The sequence below is a fragment of the Cavia porcellus genome, unplaced genomic scaffold, assembly GCF_034190915.1.
Source record: "Cavia porcellus strain 051 isolate PalLab524CR breed Dunkin Hartley unplaced genomic scaffold, mCavPor4.1 scaffold_15, whole genome shotgun sequence".
NCBI classification, from domain to species: domain Eukaryota; kingdom Metazoa; phylum Chordata; class Mammalia; order Rodentia; family Caviidae; genus Cavia; species Cavia porcellus.
This window is the reverse complement of record NW_026947498.1, coordinates 36,553,391-36,567,943: the sequence shown is the minus strand read 5'-3', so window position 1 is coordinate 36,567,943 and position 14,553 is coordinate 36,553,391. Positions and strand designations below refer to the sequence as shown.

Genomic DNA, 14,553 nt, shown 5'->3' with positions numbered 1-14,553 from the left:
AATTATTGTTCTTTAGTAGCACATTAGAACTTATTTTCTGCTCCTCTGAAACTCATCAGTGAGACTAGAAATGAAAATATCTACTTTGCAGTTACTAAAATGATGAAAAGAGGGAAATACAATTTGAATATACTTTCTCAAAAATAATAGCAGTTTGGAAATTGGTATCATCTATCTCACAAACATAGCATGTCATATATCCTTGTAGCTCTTATTCTCCATGGTGGGAGGATAGTAGGGGAGGGTAAGGTCAAAATTCTTCAGTAGCTAAGAGTTATTGTTTCTGCTGACTATTTTTACCACATTGTTTGTAAAGCTAGCGGGTCCCAAATTTAAAATCTCTATTACTGATGTTCACAATTGTAGTTATTTACTATGATCTGGCTTCAGCTCTATCAAACTACTCAAAAACATGCTTTTTAGATATAACTTCTGTCTTACTAATCACCCTCTTGGTTCTCCTTTCCTTTGCAGCTTTTATACATTTAATGCAGTTAAATGTATAAACTCTTGACATTTGCCTAAAACTCTTGCCTTGACCTGTCACAATTTTATGATGTTGCTATTCTCTTCTTTTATCTCCCTGACCATTCTTCCTCTGGCTTTCTATATGTGTTCTCTATGATCTGGCCATATCTCTCTGCTTTCTTTATTTAAGAGAAGTAGTAGAAGGAGAAGGGAAAGGAGAAGGAGAAGACTAAGAGGCAGGGAAAAGAGGAGGAGGGGAGGAGAGAGGGGGGGTGAAGGAAAAAGTTCTCTTGAGATTACAACTAGTACTTCCGTGCCTAAAGTGTCTTACTATGTGAAGATTTTTTGAGCATTTCTGAAACCATACTCAACACTATTTTTTTGGGAAAACATACTCACTTTATAGGCTCTCTGAAAAGTTGTCCATCAGTTTTAGTTCTCTTTTCTCTGTAGGTGCATGAAATAGTTATTCTCACACTCTGGAATTGAGCATGCCATGTGACTTGCCTTGTCCCATGAAATGTAAATAGCATGTCCCCTTTTGATGAATGTGTTTATGAGCTGGTACACAATTCTCCATGTTTTCTCCTCCCTTGCAATAGTGCAGACTCTGTTGATATTGAGGAACTATAAAATCAAAGCAGCATGAAATGTTGAGCGAACACATGGAAAACACCTTCTTAGAAGTTATGCAGACATAAAAATGATTATAGAAGGCCCTTTTTCAATCTGACAAAGCCATTTGTGATAAACCTATTTATGACAAATCTATTGCCAACATCATATCAAATTAGGAATATGTCAAGAATGTTCACCATCACCACTCTGCTCAACATAGCCCTTAAAATATTAACCAGAGCAATGAGCCTAGTGACAGAAATAAAAGTGATACATATAGAAAAGAAAGAATTCAATTTATTATTATTTATAGGTGACATGATCCTCTACTTACAAGACCCCAAAAAAGTCCAATAAAAAGACTTTTAAAACTGGTAACCAAATTCAATGATATAGCAGTATATAAAATAAATGCACAAAACTCTATAATGTTCCTGTAAACTATTAAGGAACTTACTGGGAAAGAAATTAGAAAAACATTCACAGTAGTATCAAGAAAAATTGAAAATTTAAGAATTATCCAAACTAAGAATATGGAGGACTTCTACAACAAAAATTATACCACCCTGAAAAAGGAGATAAAAGCAGATGTCAGAAAATGAAAAGATATCTGTCATAGGTAGGGGTTGTGAGGAAAACAATTAGAATCGAGACACAGAATTTATAATATTTTATGATGGTCACCCAGGGTTAAACACAGAAAGTGCAGGAAATCTGTCCACAACAGATTCAGAATATTCAGCCAAGGGCCTGGATACTACAGCAATGTCTTCATGAGTCCAGATGAAAACCTAGAGCCCATGACAATGCCTTCCACAAGTTCAACTGGAGGTCTAGAGCCCACAAGAAGGACTCACATCAGTCTGCTTTATGGACCCGTGCTGGGAAGACCCAAAGGTCAGCAGTGAAAGCTAGAAAGTCTATGCCAGGAGGGTGAAGGAGCTGTGCTGGTAGGTTGAGGGTTCTACACTGGAGCCAAGAAGTCACACTCAAGAACCAGGGCTTCCCTAAAAAGTACCACAGCCATCCTCAGGGAGATGGAGGTCCCAAGCTCCTCCAATGATAACAGTTGAGTACATGCCAGAAAGCCAGCGTGATGAGTTTCTCCTGGAGATTAAATGGCACACGTCCTCTTCTCTGGAGCCAGGAAGCAATGCTGGATGTAAGGACCCAAAGTGAATCACAGCCACTCTCACCAACAAGGTCCCAAGTCCTCTGATGACAATGGTGGAACTCATGCTGGGGAAGCTAGTCATGACAAGCTCCTCCAGGAGAACCAATGGCTCAAAACAACACTTAGAGAAACCCATAATGTCTCACTCGTCTTCTCTGGGTCTCTATGCTGACAACTTTCCTCAGGTGGAACATCTATGATCAGCACTATGCTGATTTAATCCAGCTGGTGTTAAAATGACCACCAGTTTTTAATCCATAACGATATCCCATATCCCTGGACAGCCAGAGCCAGTATAGTCAATATACTTTCAAAACTGATATATAGACTGAAGGCAATCCAATTCAAAATACCACTAACATTCCCCATAGAGCTACATAAAACAATCCAAAAATTCGTGTGGGACAAGACAAGACCCAGAACAGGAAAAGCAATTCTGGGCAACAACAGCAAAGAAGAAAGTGTCATAATCCCAGAATTGCAGTTATTACAAGAGCATTGTGGGACCAGAGATATAGCTCAGTAGCACAGGGCCTGCCGGGAAAGCTCAAGGTTGTGAGTTTGATATCCATTTCAAAAATAAAACAAAACAAAACACATAAAAAGTTACAGGGATTAAAAACATCATGGTACTGGCCCCAAAACAGAGATGTAGATCAATGGAACAGAGTAGAGGAAGCAGAAACAAGTTGAGACATACTCAGCTATTTTATCTTTTGAAAAATTAAGCTGGGAGAAATGGATATCTACACACAAAAAATCGATTGAGTCTAGAGCCATATATCTCAATATATACTAAACAAAATTCAAAATGGATCAAAGATCTAAATGTTAAAACAGAAAAAAATCTGCTGGAAGATAAAATAGGCACAACTCTTGAAAATATTCTGTTCTATCAGAACAGAATTTCAATGACATAAATAATACCAAGAATGAACACATGGGATCATATTAAAAAGCTTCTGCACAGAAACAAACAAACAAAAACCCCAATAGAATAAAGAGACAACCTACAGAATGGGAAAATATTTTTGTGAGCTCTTCCCCAAAGGACTAAAACCTAGCATATATAAAGAACTCAAAAAAAATTAAGAATATGGTTGTGAACAACGTATTAAAAAAAATTGCTGCCTTCCTGACTCTTATATCCTACTGGTGGGGAAGGATGATGAGGAAGATAGAAAACACAAAAGTAAGTATATTAGGGGACTTACTAGACAATGGTACGGAAAAATGTAAATTCAGGTAAGGGTATAGGATTAAAAATGGGATTAGAATAAGAATTAAACTAAGATAGATTTTGTTGTATATTTAGAAATATGCTCAGAACAAATTGTGGCTGAAAGATATTGCCTGAATATTGATAAACGATGAGCTAAATCAAAAATTATCATCATAGAGGGGGCTGGGGATTTAGCTCAGCGGCATAAGCGCCTGCCTTGCAAGCAGGCAGTCGTGAGTTCGATCCCTGGTACCGATAAAAAATGAAAAAGACAAAAAAAAAAAAAATTATCATCATAGAGTAAAATCCTGAGATAAATTAAAAGCCAGCAATTTGCATAAGCATTTCAGATCTTTTTTTTCAGATTTTGACTTTATTGTATAGGATTCACTGTTTCTTCAGTGGCACTCATTGCTATAATATACCACTGTGAGACTAAAAAGATAACTTTATTCACTGGAAGTCTTTTGAAGAGCACGGTTTCTTCCTTTCTCTTCTTTTAAGTACTTTATTAACATGCCTTTCTTTTCTTCATACTGTATATTTTTAATGTGTGTTAGAGATTTTTAAATGAATGTTACTGCTCTATTATTTTGGAAGTTTTCCTATTTTAAGAATTTTTGAGGTTTAAAAATTGATATTCTCCTCAAAACCTGAGGACATTCCTAAGTGGTGCTTTTATTTGAAGGCTTATGACTTATATATTTTAAGTATTTATCAATTAAATATAGTATGTAAAGTAATCCAAAGAATTCTACAGAGACTGGAATTACATTTATATTTAAATCACTTAGGCTTGAGATTAAAATGGTAAACCCACTGACTCAGAGATACTAAAAGAAGAAAGAATTTAAAAGAGGAAAGCATAGGCTGGGTGAGATGGCACAAGCTTGCAATCCCAGCACTCAAAAGGCTGAGGCAGTAGGATTGATGAGAGTTCTGGACCAGCTTGGACTACAAAGTGAGTTCACAGCCAGTCTGAACAGCATAGGGAAACTGTCTCAAAAAAGAACAACAAAAAGAAAAAGAAAAGAAAAGGGAGTCATAGATATATTTAGTGTTTTTTTTCCCAATTGACAAGGTTCAGAAAGTGCCATTCTAAAATATTTTACTTTGATAAATAGATATTATAAGATAAAAGCAATCAAGAACCAGCAGAACCAGAGAACTCAACTAACTAAAGGAGAAATTTCCTCTTTTGGAAAAGAAATTGTGTGAGGTAACTATTCTTATACAAAATACCTGAGAAAATCAACTTGAAAGGAGAAATTTATGCTGATTTCAGAGGTTCCCTGGTTCCCTGTCTCAGTTGTTTTGGGCAGATGGTGGCCCTGAGCATCATGGTAATAGTGAGACTTCTGGGCTAGAGAAAACTGCTTACCTCCCAGCAGCTGGGAAGCACAGAAAAAGGATGGAAATGGTTAGGGCTCCCAAAGTCCTTTTTAAGGGTAAGCCAATAACCTGCCCTAGGCCCTTCCTCTTCAAGTTTTCATGGCCAGTAGCATCACAGGCAGGTGACTAAGCTTTTAATACAGAATTATTAGAGGGCAGTCTAGATCCAAACTATAACAGAAAGTTACATTTATAAAGGGAATTTCACTGCTAATTAGGGCTACTCCTAAAGACAGTTTTTATTTCCTTACTCTTAGTAGCATAACAAGGCAATCCTTCCAGACCAGGTACTTCTTTCTTTTCCCTTCCCCACTGCCAAGAAACCTCAAACATCTCTGCCTTCCACAGCTCAGAATGATATATATCTCAAGCCCTAAGCCACCTCCTCAGTCTTAGATTTTTGTTAAATTCCCCTGTACGTAGGTGACTATGCCTTGATTTCTTCTGTTACTCTATCTCCTGTCAATTTAGTTCTTAGTGCAGGTGATATAGGGGAAATAAATGCAACTCCTCTCAACCTGCTCAATAGCAGATACTCTTGAGTTCCTATTCCCCAAAGCTGAAGAATGCATTCTAAGGAGCAATGGAGCTTAAGAGCAGTAAAAAAACTATTGAGAGGGAAAGAGGAGCGAGATAGAGATAAGAGTTAGAGAGCAAGAGAGAGAGAGCTCCTGGGACAGGAGAGGACCTGAAAACTGGGTTGCTGGGGAACTCATTTTATAGAGGACTTTCAGGAGGTGGGTACAGTGTGGGATAAGACTACAATCAACCAATAAGATTACAAGGTTAGCCACTTAAGTAACAGTGATCCAATGGGGCAAAAGGGCATGTAGCAAGTGTACCTGGAAAGAACAAGGACTTTTTAGGAAGAGATGAATTGGGGGTCTTGGTCACTCACTAGGGTGACATGTGAATATATTCTTTACCTCTCAGGGAGGCATATAGGCCTGGTCATTTTATCTTTGAGGCTTGGTCTCCAACAGATGTGCCTTCAGCCACAGTTGAAATGTGTTTTTATCTTCTCTGTTGACTCCTCAGAGGGTCTAGTCCTGTCTCACTGCCTGTAATATTTTTACCTAACTTGGTTGTTTATGACATAGAACATAAAAGATTATAGTAGGAAATTTTCTGTCCCTACTGACTGACAATTCTCCAGCCCATACTCTTATCAGAAGTGACTAGCATAGCTGGGTGTGGTCGTGCATGACTGTAATCCCAGCACTCAGGAGGCTGAGGCAGGAGCATCACTGCAAATTTCAGGCTGCTTTGGGCTACAAAACGAGTTGAAGGCCATCCTGAACCCTGTAGTAGAACCTTGCCTAAAAAAAAAAAAAGAAAAAAGAAAGAAAGAACGGAAAGTGACTAATATTAATGAACATCCAGCCAGCTGGATCACAAAACAAAATCTCGAGCAGAAGACATACTTAAAGTATTATTTTTCTGTTGGATTTCACTTAAACGCTTAGGAAATCTGCTGATACTTTATTTGGGCAGAAAATATTGTTTTGATGTTATCTACTGAAAGCCTTCTATTAACACTATGAAAACCTATTACTATCCCTCTTTTAAAAACAAAAAGGCAAGTAACACAATTTAAAATTACACAATAAATAGCTGAGTATATATATGATTTGAACTCACTCAATTTAGCTTCATAAGCAACTATAAACATATTTTACATGTGTATCCCTATGGACAAAAACCACTGCAAAGAATAAAAAGCTGCATCACTGTTGGAATTTGATAAGTTCTTTTTTTCAAAACTTTTTTTTTTTTTTTTTTTTTTTTTTTTTTGCTGCTATTTTACACAGCAGATACAAACAACAGCCAACCCAAAATGTGGATGGTCAAAATGATCCCAATTTTCTTCCATTATTTGCGCTCTATATAGTCTTCAAAAAGTCCTCCCTAGCTAGCTCCTAGGCGTCGGCTAACATCTTCATCGCCAACATCATGGCTCACGCTTTCTTCCTAATCCTGGAGATCCTGACCTCTGTGTGCCCAGAGTGCTCCTGGTCCCTCAAGTCCCCAACCCAGCTCGCGGCAGGGTTTTCCTGCGTTCCCCTCCGCTTTGGAAACCTAGCATTCTGGAGTGGCAGAGTTTGGGAAGGGTGAGGAAGGAGGAGCCGCCGGTTTTCTCTAGGCCTCCAACACTGTCCCTGACCCCTCCCCCAGCTCCGAAAAGCTTCCTGGAAATGTCCCCACTATCACCTCCCCTCTGGGCGGGGGTGGGCGCGGGCGGGCCCCTCCGCCGAGCGCCCTCCCGCGCTCGCCCGCACTGCGCTCCGAGAAGCCGCCGCTGGGCTCGCTGCTCCGCGCGCCCCCGCCGCCGCCGCCGCGCCGCTGCCTCCGCGCTCAGGTCCCCGAGCGAGCGCCGCGCCACGGTCCCGCCCGCCCCGCGCCCGCTTCGCGATGAGGGTTCTGGGGGGGCGCTGCGGGGCGCTGCTGGCGTGCCTAGCCCTAGTGCTTCCCGTCTCGGAGGCGAACTGTGAGTAATCCGTAGCGACGCGTCTTCTCCCTTCCCCGCCGCTGCAGACGGAGCTACGTGCTGTGGTTGGCATGATTGTATTCTCTAGGGCTGCAGCCTCCTAGAAAGTTTCCCCGAAGTCCCGACCGCCCCCAGCCGATGGAGGCAGCCGTGGATCTAGCGAGCGGTGTAATGGTGGGCAGGATCAATGTTTGCCCCGCTGTGCAGTTCATGTGTGGTTTACCGAACTGATGCAAGAACCTGGGTGACAGACATAATTATCAATGAAGGGATTAGAACACCTACTCCTTTCCCCTCGACTGCTGAAGTTCCCAATCGGAGGACTAGGATGAGCACACTACAAATCTAGAAGGGAAACGAAGTCAACCACTTTCTCCTCCCTTTGTAAAAGACCGCCCCCCTCCCTTTTGCAATATCTGAACTTTGAACTTGGTTTGCCTGTCTCACATTAACAAACGAACTGTTCTACGATGATCGAGGTTTTGCATTGCACTGAAATAAAAAAGACTTAAATATTACATTTCTCAGATCATTTGGCACTAAGGAATTTTTTTGGACACTGTGCCACTGAACTGAGGTGACATGAATTCTTTGCCCTTTATCTTTGAATTTCCAGTTCTTTGTATTTCCATATTCAGATTCAAGGAAGCACATTGAGTTTTCTCTGAAAAATATATAAAGGATATCAATGGTTTTAGTACACTTTGATTGTTAATTTGTTTTCTAATGTTTAAGAATGTTCATGATTAAAAATGCTTTCTCATGCTGTTTTATTCTTGGGAACTGACTTGGAAGCAATAATTTTGAACTAATGTTTAGGCTGCTCAGAATTCCAAAGTAAAATTTTGAAAGATGGTAATTATTAAGATTCCATTATTAAATTATTATTATAATTAAATTATTATTATTATAATTAAATTATTATTAACATTATTAAAATTCCACTAGTCTTATTAATTAGTGATCAGGATGAATGAGGTAATTTTAACTTCTAACTTAAAGACTAAATCTATTTGTTGGTCTTATACTAAAGAGTTGCAGTTGCAAAACAATCCATAATCCTATAAAATTAATACTATACCTATGTGGTTACATGGACTAACTCACTGTCTGTATAGTCTATTTGGACAACCCAATAATCCTGCTAACCCGTGTTTTGGAAGAGAGAAAGAGATAAAATCAGCTTACACATTTACTGCTTGTCGTAGCACAATTTGCTAGATCATTTTAATAGAGATTGTTACATTTGGACTGATATCTAGAAGAGGTAAATATGTGTGTGTTGTGTTATGTGTCTTACATAGTATGTGGAGAATTACCTTACTGTATACAGGAACAGATAAGAGTAAATAAATAAATTCTACAAGTCTGACATGGCCCTATAATAGACATTTAACATTTTTTGATTACCTAATTGGATTAAAAATCTCTGATATATGATGAAGAAACATGGATACAATGGCTAGAGATGGGGTGTCTTACACTACGTCCCTCTTTTACTTGCTTCCTTGCTTCTTGGCTTTAGACTTCCCTCCCTCCCTTCCTCCCTTTCTTTCTTTCCTTTGTTTCTCCTTTTTCTCTCTTTTTTGTACTGGGGATTGAACCCAAGGCTTCGCTTATGCTAGCTGGGCAAGTGCTGTGCTTCTTAGCCCTATCCCATCCCCCTAGCTCTGTAACATGTTAGATTGAAGATAAAATAGAACTCTAAATACTTTCTTTATAATCCATTGTAGAGTTCATAGGAATGTAATCGTTGTTTAAATAGAAACTTCTGTTTTACAAATCACAGGTTTATTTTTGAGTTGTCAGAAGTTAGGTAGTTCAATTTCTTCACTTTAACGAAATTCAGTTATTCCAAGATGTTAGATATTGTGTATATGTGTGTGTATAATGAGATATATTTTTCTCTTTTTGTGCTTTTTTTCTGTTATTTTGATGCATATTCTTGACTTTTCTTAAAATTTATTTCAAGACTTCAAATGTTATGCTCTGCCCTGCCCCTTTGCCATGCTACCCTCCCTTGGAGCCAGCTGACTGTGAACGGAAACCTCTACAACTTTTGAGCTAAATAAAGCTTTCTTCCTTTAACTTCCAGTGTTGGGTATTCTGTCTCATCAATGAAAAAAGTTACCAACACACATCATTTGAAATTATTTGTCTAGGACCAGGCATGGGAAGTGCAAACCTGTAATCCCAGGACCCAGGAGCCTGAGGCAGGAGGATCTCCATGAGTTCAAGGCCAGCCTGAGCTACATAAGCAAATTCAAGGCCAGTTTGCACTACATAGTGGGACTCTGTTTCAAAAATAATAAAAATTAATCAGTTAATAAAAATAAAAAAGGAAACTTTGTTTAATTTAATAAATACTGTATAGTAGAAATAACCCCCTTAATAGGTTTGACCATATTCAGAGATGAGATGAGACTGCTGTTTCCTGCTGTCACTTGATGACCATGCTTCCACTGGTTCTGTGCTACAATTAATGAATGAAATGATACATTGTACTGCATCAAAGCATCCTGTATGCATCCTACTCTAACAAAATAACAAACAAGCAAATATATACAATGGCTTTGGGGATTGCTTATCTTGCTCTTGGGACAGTGTAGACCTTGGTAGTAACTTATCACTACCCATTTCCTATCTCTTATCCTGAGAAAGCTCCTAATGTTTGTTTCTCCTTAATGAAATGAAACGCACTATTATTCAAGAAGGATTGGAGTCTTTGTTCCTACCTCTAACATAGTGCATCCATTTCTTCTTTTATGATTTCTGTTGTGTACAATACTCATCCTGGAGAGTTTCTATTATGCTAACCCTGGCTTAAATGCAATACCAATACTCTTTGCCTTGATTATTGTATTCTTTACTTAAGAAAGTGTGGTAAAGAATTTCAAATGGCTACATAACAATCTTGATTTCTAATTCAGTGGAAAATATAATTAGTTCTTATAATAAATGCTTTCCTTTTTTGGTTTTCAAATTTCTAAATGAATAGAGCCCAGAGCTGAGGAAAGAGTACAAAAATTTAAGAATAGGTCATTCATTGGCTGTTTGGAAAGTAGAACTAAATGGCTTATATACAAAAAAAATTTGCCTTATCCGTCTGAAGACTGGAAGTGCTAGGACAGGAGATAAGCATGGTTGATGCCTTCTGAGGCATATGAAAGAGAATCTGTTCTATGCCTTTTTCCTAATCTAGTAAATTGACATGTTTTTTGGCGTATCCCTTATGTTTTTGTTTTGTTTTTCCTCTTTTATGTCTGAATTTCCGTTTTGGTAAGTATACTGCTTATACTGGATTAGAGCCTATCTTTTTAAAAAAAAATTTATTCTAAAGAGAAAAATAGCACAGAAAAATAAAAAAGCTATCAAAAAAACAACAACAAAAGCCAATCAACAGCAACAGCAACAACAAAAACAAGAGTGATACAGGATTTTAAAACAGGATGATAGGAATTTAACAATGGGTGTTATATTGCATATTGTTATCTTCAAAATAGTTGTCAGGTTACCAGATACAGGCATGGAAAATAGATTAAGTGTATGATTTTCCTTTGAACACTTTCTTTCTCTTTCACTATATCTGTTGTAACTTTTGGATCTTACTTACTTTCAGTTTCTTACATCAACAAGGCAAAACAGTCTCATTTATTTCACTTATGAGTATGGTCTCTAGTTGCATCCATTTACATGCAAAAGCCTTTAGTTTATTCTTTATAGCTGAGTAGTACTCCATTGTACAAAAATACCACATCTTTTTATCCACTCCACAGTTGATGGGCTTTTGCGTTGTTTCCGAGTTCTGCCTATTACAAATTGTGCAGCTACAAACACAGGTCCACATGTGTGGTATGATGTTTTCAGTTCTTCTGGGAAAATATCCAGGAGGGGAATAGCTAGATTGAATGGAACATGTAGTCCTAATTTTTTGAGAAATCTCCACACTGATTTCTATATGGTCAGTCCATACTCCTACCAACTATGTAGAAGGTTTCCTTTTTCCCCACAGCTTTCCAGCATTTTTTATATATTGATTTCTTGATGTTAGCCATTTTTCCTTGAGTGAGATGACATCTCAGTATTGTTTTAATTTGCATTTGTCAATTGACCAAAGATGCTGAACATTTTTTCATGCATTTATTTGCCATTGAATTTTATCATCTGAGAATTGTATACTCATTTCAGATGCCCATTTTTGGATTGGGCCTGAGTTTCTTCAGTTCTTTATATGTTCTAGATAGAAGTCCTTTGTCAGAGTGACAGTTGACAAAAATCTTTGGGTTTTCATTTTACTCTCTTGGTGATTTCTTTGAATGTGCAAAATCTTTTTTTAAAATTTTATTTAAGGAGGAAAAAAAAAGCAGAGAAAGGGTACAAGTTATACAGATTTACAGAAAAAAATAAACAGTAGAAAATCACTAGTTAATGGATTACACATTGTCATCTTAGAAATAATTGTTCAAGTCACAAAATTAAAGCTTGTAAAGTGGACATTCCAACAGTGAGACTGCAAACAGTTCTGTTCAATGATCCAACAAAACTCAGTGATATCATTATCTGTCTTATACACTTATATATACATGCACTTTCTTTTCCTCTCTTTTGTACAATGACAATTACCCATTTTGGGTTTTGTTGCTCCCATAGTTCTTACTACTTTTTTGGAAGGGAGTAGAACCAAATGTGACATAATAGAACAGAGTCAATCAAATCAAAAGGGTGGACATAATAGATAATGTAAAAGCATAATACAAAGTGATCAACAATGGTTACCATAATGCCTCCCGCTATCTCTAATAGAATTACCTATATCATCAGTTATAATAAAATTGAACAAAACAGTAAAGAACAAAACTGACAAAACCAAAACATTGGAGACATTATAGGTCTTCAAAAGTAGGTAATAGTCAACGAGAATGGGCATCATATTGAATCCCACTATCTTCACAGCTGTTGCTTAAACTTTCGAACCTGGTACTATCAAGCAAAACAGAATAGGGGGACATCAGTCAAAAACAAGATGGTGAGAGTAATACAGGGCTTTAAATCAAGATAATGGAAAGTCAAAGTGGGTTACTATAATATATCCTGCTATTTTTAATTTATTTTTCCCTTAATTAAAAGGATAAAAATAAAAAAGTAAATAATGAAGTGGAGATTGAGATAAAAGAGGGCATAACAGGAAAACAACGCAGAGCAAAACATAACCATTTAAGCAGAATAGTGTTTCACCACAAGATAATCCTGACATAAAAGTAGTTACCATATTGTCTCTTTCCTTGAAATCTTTGAGTATAACTTCGTATACTGTAGCATCAAATATATCAAAACAATGTAAAACCATTTAAGAGAATGACAGCATTACTGGGTATTTAGAATCAACCAACAGAAAACGAACAATGGTTTCTGTATAATCTCCTTGTCTTTAAAAGTTTTGTGCAAAATCTTTTTAATAAGAAAAGTTCCAATTTGTTGATTCTTTGAAGTACTTCCTATGCAGTTTGGTTTTTATTCACGAGCACTCTGCTTACTCCTATGTCTTCAAGATTTCTACCTTCTTTGTCTTGCAGTAAATTTAGTGTTTCTATCTTAATGTTTAGATCTTTGATTCATTCTGACTTTAGTTTAGTGCATTGTGATAAGCATGGGTCTACTTTGGCATGTGGAAAGCCAATTTTCCCAGCACCATTTATTAAAGAGATTATCTTTCTTCCAATGAACATGTTTGGCCCCTTTGTCAAACATAAGATGGCTGAGTATGTTTTTGTGTCTGTATCTTTTATTCTATTCCATTGATCTTCATGTCTGTTTATTTATCAGTACCATACTGATTTTATTATAGCAACTTTGTAGTATAATTTCAGGTCAGGGATTGTGATGTCTCCTGCCTTGCCTTTGTTTCCTAGAATTGCCTTTGCTATTCTAGGTCTCTTCTGGTTCTGGATGAATTTTAGGAGTAATTTCTCTGGATCTGCAAGGTATGTTAAGAGAATTTTTATCAGGATTGCATTAAATCTGTGTAACAGTTTTGGGAGTATGGCCATTTTCATTATGTTGATTCTTCCTTTCCATGAGCAAGGAATATCTTTCCATTTTCTGATATTCTCTTCGATACCTTTTTTCAATATATAAATCTTTTACTTCCTTTGTTAGATTGATTCCTAAGTATTTCATTTTTGGGATGTTATTGTGAAGGGTGTGGTTTCTCTAATTTCTGTCTCAGCAAGTTTTTTATTTGTGTACAGAAATACAATTGACTTTTGAGTGTTGATTTTGTGCCCAGGTACACCGCTGAATTTGCTTATTAAATCTAGAAGTCTGTTGATGGAGTTTTTTATGGTCCTTTATGTAGAGTATTATGTCATCTGCAAATAAGGATAATTTAACTTTTCTCTTCCTATATTATTTCTTATATTTCTCTCTCTTCTCTGATTGCTCTGGCTAATGTTTCCAGAACTATAGTGAGTAGGAGTGGTGATAGAGGACATCCTTGTCTTGTGCCTGATATTAGAGTGCAAGCTTTCAGTTTTTGTCCACTTAGTATGATGTTGGCTATTGGTTTTTCATAAATAGCTTTTATCATATGGAGGTAAAAACCATCTATTCTGATTTTCTGTAGCGTTTTTACCATGAATGAGTGTTGGATTTTATCAAAAACTTTTTCTGCATCTATTGAGATGATCATGTGATTTTTGTCTTTGGATCTGTTAATATGGTATGTTATGTATATTGATTTGTGTATGTTGACCCATCCCTGCATTCATGGAATGAATTTCACTTGGTCATGGTGTACAATGTTCTTGATGATTTGCTGTATTCTGTTTACTAGTATTATATTGAGATTTTTTTGTATATGTTTTCATTAGGGAGATTGGCCTATAGTCCTCTTTTTTGATTGGGTTTCTCTGGTTTTGGTATTAGGGTAATACTTGCCTTCAGGAATGATTTGGGGAGAATTTCCTCCTTTTAAATCGTATTAAAGAATTTGAGGAGTATTGGTATTAAATGTTTTCTAAATTCCTTGTGGAATTCAGCTGTGAATCCATCAGGTTCTGGGCTTGTCTTTGTTGTTAAGTTTTTGATTATATTTTCCCTTTCAATAACTAATATTATTAGAGTCTGTCTTAATGACCTCGGTATAACTTGATCATTTGCCAAAGCTCTGCTTCCACATATGGTTACATTCAT

The 14,553-nt window shown here is 37.0% G+C and overlaps 1 protein-coding gene across 1 annotated transcript in view; it reads left to right on the top strand.

Moving 5' to 3' along the window:
• The first annotated feature begins 7,133 nt into the window (after positions 1-7,133).
• Pros1 (protein S) overlaps positions 7,134-14,553 on the top strand; it is a 71,944-nt gene continuing 64,524 nt past the window's right edge. The window contains exon 1 of the mRNA XM_003469335.5: positions 7,134-7,362. Within this exon, the coding sequence (XP_003469383.1) occupies positions 7,287-7,362 (76 nt within the window). The 5' untranslated portion in view covers positions 7,134-7,286. The remainder of the gene's footprint in view (positions 7,363-14,553) is intronic.